This window comes from Toxorhynchites rutilus, chromosome 2, assembly GCF_029784135.1.
Source record: "Toxorhynchites rutilus septentrionalis strain SRP chromosome 2, ASM2978413v1, whole genome shotgun sequence".
Lineage (NCBI taxonomy): Eukaryota > Metazoa > Arthropoda > Insecta > Diptera > Culicidae > Toxorhynchites > Toxorhynchites rutilus.
In genome coordinates, this window is record NC_073745.1 from 339,577,985 (window position 1) to 339,592,332 (window position 14,348).

Below are 14,348 nucleotides of genomic sequence, written 5' to 3' on the forward strand. Positions count from 1 at the left end.
TTGGTGGATTCTCACAATGTCAGTCATCCCGTAAGAATGTGTTTTTCTTTCTGGGCATTATACATTTGTATCCACTTTTTCTCCCAGTCCGCAACACGGATACATCAATGCAGTTTTTTATGGGACACATTCTGTTTTTACAACAACAAAAAATTTCCCACAATATGCCTGCCAATAGCCAATACACGTTTCAACACGGGATAATCCTGGATGAGCAGGCGTATGAAAAACCGATTATATGAATAATAGCGACTGCTTGACTGGTCACATTTTCATTCACTCGGCTTAAAACAACAACCATAACCGAGTACACATTCACAGCCACACACAGCATAACCGATTATTCATGATGCGAAAATCAGGGAAATCGATGGCGCGCGGTGTTCGGCTGTTCAGCTCCGAGAGTTGAATAGTAAATCATATCAAGAATATATAATGATAGAATTGATTTTTGTTCAGGGTTCGAAAAATATGATTATTTTCAGTAGGAAGGCTAAATTCAAATTATATATGAAGAATGATGATAACATAAAACTAATATTAAATAAATCAATGGAGTTAGAAGCGTTCTACAGCACACAAACATGCGAGTCAATAATTAGCGGTTAAACAAAATCAAATCTACGGCGTGCTTTTTTTTATTCTACAGCAACATGGAAAATGATAAACCCCAAAGTGAAAACGAGCCTTTGATCCTAAGCATATAGAGATACAACAGTGTGTGAAAGCGTGTGGCAGTGCCTCGTGCGCGAGTTTCATATTTTTATGTGCGTGCATCATATTATTATCATCATCATCATCATATCGGATGGGTGGGTTGCGGACAATTAATTTTCAAAACCCGCAACGAGTGCAGCAAATCCATATACGAGGCGCTGTGTTTCGTATTTTGTCGCAAATTCTATTGTGTCCGTAATGGTGGTGGAAAATCGAAAATTTCATCTAACTTAATTATCAGAACGATAAACGCTGATACTCTATATGCGAAGAATTCAAAACACTTTTTTCCACTTTGACATTTGGAATGTCAAGTCTATACAGTGGCGTACATTCGAGCTATGACACACATCTACTACATAAATCAAATTTAAAATGTTTCTCTACTTAATTGAAGGAGGTAATGGCGATGAATCAAAGTGTGGAAGATGTGTAAAATAGATACCATCATTGCTGCCGTTGCTGTCGTATTTGCTAGCGCTGTAATTCCGGAATCATCGGCGACATCGGCCACTTCTGGTGGTTCCCCGCAAATAGTGGCATTGCTTCGCTCACAGGCTTTAGCGGATTCATTATCGTTCGCTTCATTTCTCCAGAGAGCGCCGGAGGGTGGCAGAGAAGGGGCAACAACGTCCAATAGGGAAGTTCCACTCGGTCCACTGGTGGCAATCATCGAGTGTCGGTGGAAATTGGCCAACCGCTTTGACTTCGAGGATGAGGAGCTGCTCGGGTGGGGAGCCGGAGCTATTGGGGTTTTGAAGTCCACTTCATTTTTGTCCGCGTTCCTAAGCTGATGCTCAGGAGTACTAACAGATTTGTCCGTTTTGAACTTGCAGACCTTTTTCAGACTGTCCAGGTTAGCAGAATTTAACAAACCTTTGTTCTTGATCGATTTGGGTGCTTCTTTCTTGTTGCTTTTGGTTATTTTGTCACGGATACTGCGAAGTTTCTCCTTGACTGGTTTTTTGATCGACTCGTTGAAGGTCAATTCAATCGATGCAATGGAACTGATGGATGCATTCGGATCCACCGAGTTCCTTCGCGAACGTAGCATCGAAGTGATGGGTGTTTTTATCGCGGCAAAACTCATACTTCTGCGAAGACCTCGGGTAATAGACCCTGTTCTGATCAATTTAGGTTTCTTGGCAGAACCGTAAGCCACACTGCTTGCTAGCGAATCGGTGGAAATAATCGAGATATCATCGAAGCTGTCCTCCTGGCGCCTCCGTTTCAGAGCCTCTTTGTTGGTGATGATGTAATCATCGGCATCACCCTCATCATCGTCCTCTTCAATTATGCTTCTCAGCGATTCCTCACAAGCTTTGTTAACCTTCATGATCGGAGAAATATTGTTCGGGTTAAGGAACGCATTTTCCTCTCCAGATAGCAATACAACACCGTCCTTTCCCTCTGCACTGTCCACAACCTCGACTGAACTGGACTGTTTAGGGGTTGAGTTTTCTACATTCTCATCGATGTAGCAAATCGGAGAAATGTTCAAATTGTGTTCATTCTGCGCGACGCACAGCTGATCCACCACTCCAGTAGTGCTGCTTTCATTCGATTCACTTTCCTCCGCTAGCGCAGGAAGCGGATTCAGCATGGTGCTCACTTCTCCTTTTTCGTCTACCTGGCACTCGTCGAGCCGTCTCAGGAAAGCCTCTTGTTTCTCGGACTTGACCGTTTCCACTGATTTGCCACTGACTCCCGCGCAACCATTGTTTGGTTCGTCGTTTTCATTATTATCTTCCCCGCCCGATGAGCCCGAAGATGACGACGAAGATGAGATGGAGAATCTGTTCTTATCTTTTGGTGAACCCGCGCCTGGCATTAAAGCATCGCTGAAATGTTCCCCTGTGTTGGACATGACCTGAAAGAAAGCGATGGATGTGATGGATGTGCGTAAGTGTGTGTGTGTGCGCGTGTGTGGAACCGAGAAAAATGTGTGTTTTGGGTAAACCGATCCGCTATCAATTGTTTAACGCCCTTCCACGGTCTGCGGCGTGACGAGCGGAACGGCTCAGGCGTAATGGCGCTGGTTGGAAGCGAGAGATCGTCCAAGGAGATAAGGTAAATTAATGTTTCGCTAATTTTGGTGTGATTCATTGCGACCGTGAACGTCATATGAGGGAGTAAGGCGTCGTGCACAAATTACGTAACGCTAAAAATGCGATTTTAGACCCCATACATCCTTACCCCCTCCCCCACCCTATGTAACAAAGAGTAACGCAAGACAAATCCCCCTCCTCTCTATTGTTACGTAACGCTTATTTTTACACAATGTCAAAGTCGTTCGTTCAACATAAAAAAATTAGATATCTGCCCAGGTCGGAATCAAATTTACTTATGGAAGTTCCTTATATACAAGTTGCGACATCGGAAGATCTTCCAACAAGTTTTTATATAATTTTGAACAAACATAGACGGAAAGTTAATGCTGACATCAGTTGGAATTTGTGCTTTCAACCAATCTGGCGTTAAACTAATAAGAATATGGACTGATATAAATTAATATTGATTTACACAAATGTAACTACTCCTTCGTTAAATGCAGCAGTTCCTGTCATTATATTTCACTACTTTCAAAAGGCTCTGGAATATCCTTACGTGACGGGAAAACTACTCAGCTTAATTTCGTACCAATTCCGCTTAATCGATTTTAGAGTTTGCGAACTCAATATATTCTTCTTTGAGGGAATATCCGTCGATCGTTAGATTATCCCACACATCAGCTAACGATTCCCCTGCATATTTCAAATGAAATCCCGGGGAAGAGGAGCCATCCGACGTTCAACGATAGAAAGCACTGCCTCCTGGAGCATTTGTAGCATAATCCCGAATTCAGGCAGTTCGTTCACCTTTTAAAACTCGAGCCCATGAGAAAATGCGTTCAAAGAACCATATAAGTTCAAAGTCCATATAAAGAGGAACGAAAACTTGATTCCTGATGCAAAAAAGTAGTTACCCCATCAATGGACGGTTTATTTTCTACCCATCGTAAACTCAAACCAACGAACTTAGACATTTATCAAGTGTGCTATAAAGGTCCTCGCGTTAGTATTAGTAAATAGCGTGCAAAATAGCGCGCACACACATTACACGCTATTTTATACGAATGAGTAATTTTCGTGTACGATACAAAAAAAATCTAGCTCATCTGTAGCGTTTGTCAAACCACGGTGAACTCAAACATCGATGCATGCAAACGTGCATGGGAGAGAGAGGAACGAATTCATTTTGGGGAAAGTCACTCCAAAATGCAATGATGACGACTTGACTGGGAAGAATGAAATGATATAGTCCAGTCGGTAGAGGGAGATAGCGACTAAACGCCCGACTGACTGTTCAGTCGTTTTGGCAGAGAAACCAAAAGTCATTTCAGCCGAAAGTAACTCAGCCGACTATCATCAGTTGACTATGACTATGCCGAGCCCTGGTTGATGGTATCCACGTAATGCCAGGAACATTGCTTTATTGAAGTGCAATGGAAATTTATTCAGTTGCCAGGGGATGCTTGTTCATATTGGACAACGTAAACACCTTCATTATAATATATTTCAGGTACACACAAAAATGTAATGGAAGTAATGAATTAAAAGGTAGCATAAAAAGGCTAAACTGGAGAGATGTCAACGTATGAAAATGACACATAAAGTTACTATATCAGCCATTCCATGCCAAGCCGATATAGTGGTTCTCAGATTTCCGTCAAAAGTGGCAATTTTGTTCTTTATCGCAAAACATTAGACTCGTATTTTGCATTAAGGTGACCATTTCCATATTAGGGTGATCCGAAAAATATTTTTTTTTCCACATTTTCCCAAAAATAACTTGCTTCAAAAATTTTAAAAAAAATATTGAACTTGCCAAATTAAAATATGGATTTTATCTTCGTTATTATTAATTGTAGTCGTTTCTATGAAAAAATATCATACTTGCGGGAAGATTGGATTCTAGTCGCATAGGTCTAGTCTAGTCACATAGGAATATGGAACGAAGAGTTAAAACATGTTAAATTTGCAAATCAATAACTCAAAAATGAAAACAATAGCATTTCTGATATCGAGATATGTTTTACAAAAAATCCTCAGCTTCCCATAAAAAGTATAAAAAAATATGGCTCCCTCTATCTTTAACCGAGAAAACCATAAAAAACTAATTCAATCAATAATTATAGAAACGGAAATTCAAATCTTTCGCAGAAGCAATACAGGGTAACTTCGATATAACGTACATTTCACTTTCAAAATTGTACTTTGTATCGAATTTTACATTATATCGAAGCATAATAAAGAACTCAGAAACGTAGCTTATATCACTTTATTGTGTTGCTGTTTGGGTAATGTTAATGAATAAATTCAACTAGACGAAGACGAAGACAGTCTTTCTCATGATGTTTCCCTTCGTACTGTTGATTAAAGCTTTATTCATTTAGAATCCGGAATCACATAACCAGTTGTATTTCCGGATTGGTTAAAGGTACAAAACATGTTATAGTATCAAAACACAGATAATTTATTGGTCTTTCAGAAAATCAATATCCAAAAAAAATTTCCTTTACACTTTGAAAATGTGTACCTTATATCGAGGAAAAATGTACGTTATATCGAGTGACGTTATATCGAGGGTACGTTATATCGAAGTTCCCCTGTACTTTTTCAAAGAACACTAACTTGTACGCTTCAATTTGATAAGTCGATCATATGAATCGGTCCAGTACTTCAAAAGTTATGAATTTTTGTAGTGGAAAAAATAAAGATAAATTGTTTTATTCGAACCATCGATTAACTTTGAAAAATAATAACTCAAAAACGAAAAAAAGCATCTATGATATCGAGATATGTTACGTAAAAATCCTAAGCTTTCAAGAAAACATATAAAAAATATAGTGCCTTCTAGCCAAAGCCATGAAAATAATAAAAAAACGACTACAATCAATACGAAAATAAAATCTTTTTGCAAGTCCATTATATTTTTAGTAGCTTCAATTAGCTTCAATTTGATATGTCAGTTATCTAAATGGGTTCAGTGGTTCAATAGTTATAAATTTTTGAAAAAAAGGCATTTTTGGGGAAAGGTGGAAAAATTTGATTTTTCGGACCACCCTAAAATGGAAATGGGCACCCTAATGAAAAAATAAAAAAAATACGGGTCTAATGTTTTGCGATGAAGAACAAAATTACCACTTTTGACGAAAAACTGAGAGCCACTATATCGGTTTGGCATGAAATAGCTGATATACTACAGCTATACAATCAATAGCGAAACGTAGTTCAAAGAACAGGTAAATAAGAATTCGGTCGTAGTTGCATCTCTCTAGGGCAAGTGGGCAAATTCAGCATTTTCAATGGTTCGAGCTTCAATATTTCCCGAACTGATTTAATCGCTTCTTTTCGCATTTTCTGTTCTTTTTTAATTTATTTGTAGAATAAACTTTCATTTGCTTTATCATGCTTTATCATCTTGGATCAGGAAACACACCTCATTCGGTCCCGGAATCGAAGCTAGCTGCTCAAGCATATAGGGACCCGTGAATTTATTTGGGAATAAAAATGGAATTTTGTTCATTTGTTGTAACGATCACGGCTACCCCCCTTCCCCCTAATTCACATTGAGTAGCGCAAACTCGACCCCCCTCACCCTCCCCCCCTACATGCGTTACGTAATTTGTGCACGACGCCTAAGAATAGACAATTGAAGACTCGCTACAAATCGAAGCTATAAATGATCAATCGCGTATATTGTATTCCGACTATATGATAACAGTTACAGGATTCACTTTGTCGTACATCATCCCGGCAAAAGGTTGTCATGTCTATTTTAATCTCTTTGGAATCCCAGTTGACAATCTATTACTCTTACACCGTGGTTTAATTTTCTGTTCCACTGGGTTCTACCAGCGCCACGCACAAACGCGTCGACCTAGAAAACGATTAATCAACCGTTCCCGATTCCGCTCCGAAAAGGGCGCCACCACAAGTAATTTTCCCACCAGACGACGCACGACGCACACACACTCACACTCACACATTGTGATTATTAATTACATTTTTAATCATTTGTAAACGTGTGACCATATATCAAAAGACTACCCGGAGAGGCTGGCGGTGACTGGCTGCTGCTTAGGCGATAAATCTCGCGCCTCTTCATCGGGTTCCAAAACGCCACAGAGGACACACACACATATACAAACGAAGTATCCTCCCTCATCATTACTGACACAATAGAATTTAAACAGTTTTGACCCCGGTGTTGGTCCCTATTACGCGTGGATGCTTTCGACTTCACACGTACGACTTAAATGGGTTGAGCGTGAATATTAAATTGATCTTCTAATTTGGTTCATTAATGGCACTGACTGGCTTTATAAATGAAATGTTTCGACCGTGAATGATATGAAAAGAGTGAAAATACAACGGACGCAAACCCTCCCATCCTCAAGAAGAAGATCGATTTGTTAATAGGTGGTGAATTTTAACACAAATGTGTGCCTTAACAACTGCACCCAAAATGGCAACACGCTCCAATCCACCGCATGATTACTATATGCCAAGCAAAAAACGAAAAAGCAGAACTTACCACATGCGAACACTCCGGATCGTCCAGATCCGCCGGAATGCCTCCGTTCATCTTGAGCACATCGACCATGTGCTGGTGTTCCTCCGACGGGAAGCCAAAGAAGCAGATTTTCTGACCTTCGAAGGCCTTGAGGCGATGACTTTTAGTGAACTCCTCCACGTTCGCGACGAACTGGGACTCGTTGCGGTGCTGCCAGGCGTTCAAAACCCAGCTGGGTCGAACCACCGCCAGACGGAAGGTCATTGCATACCTGAAAGAAACGAAAAAAAAATAGACATTACCATAGATTTTTATAATATCGCTACTGTTGCACTGGATAGATACTTACTGATACTTTTCGCCACCGCTGGTATTGCAGATGAGATGCGTCACCTTTGTGTTCATGTCTTTCCGAATTGAGCCACCCATCGAGTGGATCAGGTGCACAAGGCGTGTCTGAAAATAAGGAATAAAGCAAGCATTATTGATTTGGGTGAATGAAAACTTCGTTCTCAAATTGTTGATTTCCTTCGAATACTGCCGTGTGGGACTACTTCTCATATTGTTTGTGGACATCTGTCACCTAGGATTGGGCGATCTTGGACAGATATTTAGAAGATCGATCTTTTCCTCTCCGATTTCCGATTTTTTGGATCGATTCTTTGTACTCCAAAAAATCGAGAAAATCGATTTTTTTTCGATTTTTCTGATCTTTTGATAGTAGATTGTTTTTTTTTCAGTGAACATTGATTTTAATCGCACTAAAAACCACCCGACAAATTTTATAAATATTGGATTCTTTTAAATGTTGTCAAATCAGTGGACGTAAATTTGGGAGAAGATTGTAAGATTGATCATTACATAACAAGTGGTCACAAGTTATATTTATAACAACACATTCACTAGGCCTGAAAGTGAAAATTGTGACGAAATTGGATGATAATATCAGTTCTAGCCGAAACGTTTTTTTTCCAGAACTGGCTCTACTATTAAGATTTCGACTAAATGCCAGACATATTACACGGTTGGATTTTACGGAATTATTGCCAGCGGAGTGTTCTGGACGAATATCAGTTGTAGAATTTTCAATAATAACTTTCAAAGTATTGGGTTGGGGAAAAAGAAATGTCGTATATTGTCAATATATGGCAACACTTAAACATATCTTGTGTTGTACTTATCGCATCGGGTCATATTATGCGGTTATTTAAAGACGACAATCTGTACTACAAGTGTCGTTTTGACAATATTGTGATTGTCCTTTTCAGTCTCAGTTGTCTTCTAAATGGCAACAAGTTCGCGAACAAAACGGCGCATATTTGACTTAAATTGGATAATTTTAAGTATGTTAGATAAAGCGTCAAATTTCGAGCTTAAAATCAAAATATAAAGCCTTTACTGTTTGAATAGATATGTGAAATATTTTTTCCATGTTTAACCCTAGATTCATAGACACACCACTCTCTACACTCTCAACTAAAAAAAACTCTTATAGTGCATGGCGCGAAAGAGATGCAAATAATAATTAATATTTGTAATTTTTTATTAATATCTCCCGTAATACTTAAATTAGGAGACCTTAAAAGTGAGCATCAGATACATATGTTTACGAACAATATAGTTTATGAATCTAGGGTTAAATAAAAGACGACACTTATATAGAATATGTAAATAAATTGAAAAAAGGCATTTTTTTTATCCAAAATATATATATTATTAAGGCTCATATGGCGTCAACCTGACGGGGCCGGGAGTTCAATATTTCGACAATGTTTGCTTACAACTATGTTAGTAATATGTAACCGATTACTCGCGGTTGGCTCGAGGTTAGTATTACAAGTGTTCTCATAATTGGTATGTTGCAGTCTTCGATGCTCTGTACGTGTGCCCGACACGGGATACTTCCTATTGGGATGCAGCTGACCATTAATCAGCAACGCCCCCCTATTCTGTACCCCATATCTAGCGTGGTGCGTCTTTCTCGACTCGAGGAATCCAGGATAGAATGGTCACTAGCCGGCGCAATCATCAGTTCGTATAGAGTTGTCATGAGCGGTACAACCTTTGGCTCTTGTTGAATCATCAGTGGACTGCACAACCTTTGGCCCGTGCATCTGTAAAGAGTGTGTGTATGTATTGCCGCGACTAAGTAAAAGTTTATCGATCGGATACGAGGGATATGAAACGGGGACACAACGAAGGAAACATCATTAAACGTTGACATCGGCGTTTCTGAGGAACAGGTATAGATGAAGCAGAAGATCAGGATCACGGCTACCTAAGATATCCCGGACGGGGATATCCGATTGTCTGCCTTGTGCTCTTAGTGCTCTAAAGAGCTGAGAGCGAGCAGCATGGAACCGGATACACGACCAGACAACATGCTCGATATCGTGGTAGCCATCGCCACAATCACAAAGATTGTTTGCTGCGAGCCCAAAATATATCGCACCCAGTTCAGCGACATACACGGAACAAGGATCTTTGAGTTTGAAAGAGGCACTGGAATTTTCATTGAAGATGCCGAAGCCAGTGGACCCGTTTATGAATGAACCGTCAGTAAAGAACATTTTATCAGATCTAACTTTCCCATATTCTTCCGAAAATATCGGCGGAATAGAATCGGAGCGTAGGTGATCTGGGATTCCATGGATTTTTTGTCGCATGGACAGATCAAAAATGACAGAGGAATTGCAGAAGTATGGGAAGCAAACTTGGTTGGAGATGCCTGGTGAAGGGTGCACGTCGTGGGTAAGGTACTCATGGTATAAAGACATAAAACTTGATTGAGGAGTCAGTTGGAGTAGATTTTCGAAGTTATCAATCACCAATGGATTCATTATCTTGCAACGGATGAGAAATCTGTAGATTAAATCTGCGAACCGAAGAGTAAGCGGGGGTACTCCTGCCAAAACTTCGAGACTCATCGTATGTGTCGAATGCAAACACCCCATGGCTATACGCAAGCAACGATATTGTATTCTCTCCAGCTTGAGAATATGAATCCTGGCAGCTGATCGGAAGCAAAAACTGCCATATTCGAACACTGATAATATCGTTGTTTTGTACAACTGAATGAGGTCTCCTGGATGGGTACCCCACCATGTTCCGGTAATTGTTTGGAGAAAATTGATTCTTTGCTGGCATTTCTGTTTCAAATACGCAATGTGTCTCCCCCAGGTACACTTAGAATCAAAATATACACCCAGGTATTAAAAACATAGAGTGTTGGATCGTTTTGCCGGATAGGGGAAGCTGGAATTGGGCGGGTTCGTGCTTCCTATTCCTAAGGCATTTGATTCTAAAAGATCGATTCAGCAAAAATCGATTCTCTTGTACCGATTTAATCAGTGACTACGCCCTACTCCGTTTAGAAAATCGATTCGTCAAGATCCATCTTTTTCTGATAATCGCCCAATCCTACTGTCACCACTGGCCGTCAAAACCATAATAAGACTCAATTACGCGATTAACAGCTTCAGAATCATTTGTTTCATAAGCGGTTTTATCACTGACTGTGTAACATTTATTCGAAAAACATCTAGCCGAATGAAACTTTTATCCGAATGTAACATTTACCCGAATACAAAATTCAAATTTATATCAATTAAATTAATTGTTTTATTTAATTTTATTGAATTATGAGCTTTCAAATTCGATTATAAACATTATCCAGTCATTCGGATCACGTAACTCATACAAGAAGAAAAAGCTGCCAATTTCAAGCAGCCGCCGTAAAACCCAAATGATATATTGAAATTCGTCAAACATACATCCTGAAAGACAGAGTAAGACTAGTAATTCTGTAACCTAGTGTGTCTAATTTTCTTACACTTCAATATCCGACCAATAAAACAACACATTCTGTTTCACTGGTTTTGTTTATACAATAAAGCGGAACTTTTAGCGTTGAAAATGGTTTTATTTATACAATAGCATAGCATATACAATGCAGCATTTACATGAAACAAGATCAAATTTATACGGATAGAATATTACCCGAATGATAAATAATCCAGAATGAAAAAAAAATTCGAAGAAAGATTACAATTTTGTTAATAATCCTTATAATAAGTTAAAATCAGTTGAACACCACCTGAAAAAGAAGCTCGTTTCTCAACAAGGGAATAGTTTTCTGAAATTATTGAATTTAGATATTCACATTAGGTACATCCATTTTAAATGTTTATAACGAAAGAAAATGTCAATTGTCAATTCTTCCCACATTCTCAAGACGTTTATGCTTTTGATTTTTGATGTATCACTATAGTACTTCAATTCAAAACATGTATCAGAAAAAATGGGAGTTGTTTTTGAAGCTCTTATTTACGAATCATTCAATCAGAAGAAATGGACGGCAAGATGCGCGAATGGTACGCCAGTGGGAGGGTTCTATGAAATTTGCAGCGCACACGGAAATCGGTTGTCCCAGTAATTAACTTCGACGCTTGTAAACACAAGTGTTCTAGTTAAAGATTCAATATTTAAGTGACACAGTAAATATATATGTCACTGTTGCTTCATCACTTATATTTTCATTATGTCACTTGCGGAAGTATGAAGCTTTAGCGAAAATATACAAATGAGTAAGCGAACGGGGGTTTCAAGAATGTGACGTTAAAATTAATAATGTATGATGATTGAAAGATTTGGAGATTTGGTTTTGGGAGAAAGTGGTTATTAAAAATTGGCATGTACAACGCTTACCCGAAGCACATTCATCCCTATGTAACAGATATCCAAATGAAGTTCACCTGAATGTAACAAATACCCGAATACATCATTTACCCGAATGAACATTTGCCCCAATGCGACAAATACTCGAATGCGATCAATACCCGAATACGACATTTACTCAAGAGCAACGTTTACCCGAATGAAAAGAGGAAAAAATCCAACAAATCAGATTATGAGTATTGTCGAATCGCCTGATAATATATAAGATTTAATCAATACAACATGAGAAAGCATATTTGAGGATATGAGGAAATTGAAATTGATGCTGGATACTTAGCTGATTCATTTGTATTAATTATCGTAGACACAATCAACATGCCATTTTCTTTCCTTTCCGTATTGCTCTTTAAGACTAACAGACAAGTTAGAAACGGCCTTTGGAGTATTTTTTCGAAAATTAAGTAGATAATTTTAACATGAAAAATATAAAGCATGAATGTCTTAAAAATATAAAAAGAATTGGTACGTTTTAACGCCACCGCAGCGTAATTTTTATTATGCATTTTTTTTCGCAATGAAATTTATTCTGATGTTATGTGGGCGAAGTCCCCATCTAACGAGCATAAGGAACCGATACGGCCCAATCCTCCTTAACATATATTCAGAAACTTAATGCAAAACTCATTCTAAATCCAATAATAGGAAACGCGGAATTAAGTTCCTGGTGTCAAATTTAATGATCGACAGATGATGCTACAATTCAGTAAAGATATTTAAAAAAAAGTCCTTTACGTTTCTGAAACATTTGAGAAGAGTGTCAAAATGAAGGAATTGCATCACTATTTATACATGAAAATTTTGAATCGGAAAATATTAAAAAAACCACATTGAAAAATTCTAAAAATAGATCAGGTTTTGATTTGTTTAATCTTGAGGCTTGAAACATTCAGAATCCGGAACCACAAAACCAGTTGTGTCCCAGGATTGGTTAAAGGTACAAAAAATTATATTAAAATGTAGACACTTTAATGTTCTTTCCAGAAAAAAATATTGAAAAAATTGTTCCGTTACAGTTTTGATAAATTTCCTCCATCAATTTTGAACACTGTATTGGTCAATCTCAGCGGGCATTTTATTCCACGATCTCTTCATGTCTGCAGTATCCCGAGTGACTTTGGCGCCCTTCTTCAGTTTCCGCATGACAATTGTCCAATATTATTCGCTTGGGTGGAATTGGGGACAATTGGGAGGATTGAGGTATTTTTCAATTTAATCGACCCCATTGTCACGGTACCACTGAAGCATCTGTCGACTATAGTGGCCAATCTTGCCAAATCTGGCCAAAACTTGAACAGATTTTTGTGAGCCTGATTAAACGGAATAAGACGTTTCACTTTTGGCACTTCTCCCTATTATTTTTGGAGTCCATTGTTTTGTTTGTGAAAAGAACCTTGGTTTTCTATCCACAGCGGAAATCACTTGCCAAATCAAGAACTTCCTGGCAAATTTATCAGCGAAAACGAATTTATATTCACTGGGGACATCTCCGGCAGTGGCCTGAGAGTTGTTTAAAATCCATCTTCACGTTCGTTTCATCATCCATCAACATGCATCCTTCGTACTTCGTCGAAACCTTGTTGTACAATTTTCGAGCTCTTTTGGTCACCAGATTTTGCTCCAGCTCTCTCGAATATGTATTCTCTGGATGATACTTTGGTTCGAGTTGTGTTTTTTTTTGGCGATGTCGTAGTCCGAAGAATCCATCCGGTTTGTTATTGTGGATTTTCAAAATTAAACTTCTCTCGGCTTCCATCCTGCACAACTTTTTCTTAACAACGTGATATTTTAACAGCTTTCTAAATCAGTTTGTCAAAAAAACAAAATTCTGTCAAAAAATTTCAGATACATCTACTATGATCGATGTAATAAAATAAATAGTGATTCCGGATACTAATCGTTTCAAGCTTTACCAATTGAAATCCACGATTACAATAAAATCATCGATTTCAAGAAAATAAGAGAAATTCATACTGTGAAAACACGCATGAAAAGACGTACCATACCACACTTAAAAGCCACAAAAAGTTAAAATACAAAAACAAAAAAAAATATGCCGTAAATGCTCTAAAGTTCCTGAAAAACCACAAATTAAAAACAAGTATATTCAAATGAAATTTAAAACAATAATTGATCTATAAATTAAAAAAAAGTGTTTTCCTAAATTCCAAATTACTAATTATTTTTGATGGAATTTGGTTTATGATAATTTGCTGTGGTACACCAAAGTAAGATGCCCTTTCAGTATTATTTCTATATTTCAATTTCAGAGCTATTGAAAAAGGCGTGAAATAACGATAAAGGATTATTTTCACAATAACTCTTATGGTGAATACAGC

General features: G+C 38.2%; 1 protein-coding gene across 3 annotated transcripts in view; it reads right to left on the reverse strand.

Annotated features, from left to right (window-relative positions):
- LOC129765170 (protein ECT2) overlaps window positions 1–14,348 on the reverse strand; it is a 149,566-nt gene that overhangs the window by 27,053 nt on the left and 108,165 nt on the right. For 2 of the 3 annotated variants that reach the window (XM_055765093.1, XM_055765094.1), the window contains exons 4-6: window positions 7,625–7,731; window positions 7,297–7,546; window positions 1,163–2,587 (exon numbers count right to left, since the gene is read on the reverse strand). In XM_055765093.1, the coding sequence (XP_055621068.1) occupies window positions 1,163–2,587; window positions 7,297–7,546; window positions 7,625–7,731 (1,782 nt within the window). The remainder of the gene's footprint in view (window positions 1–1,162; window positions 2,588–7,296; window positions 7,547–7,624; window positions 7,732–14,348) is intronic. The other variant, XM_055765095.1, reaches the window with a different exon arrangement.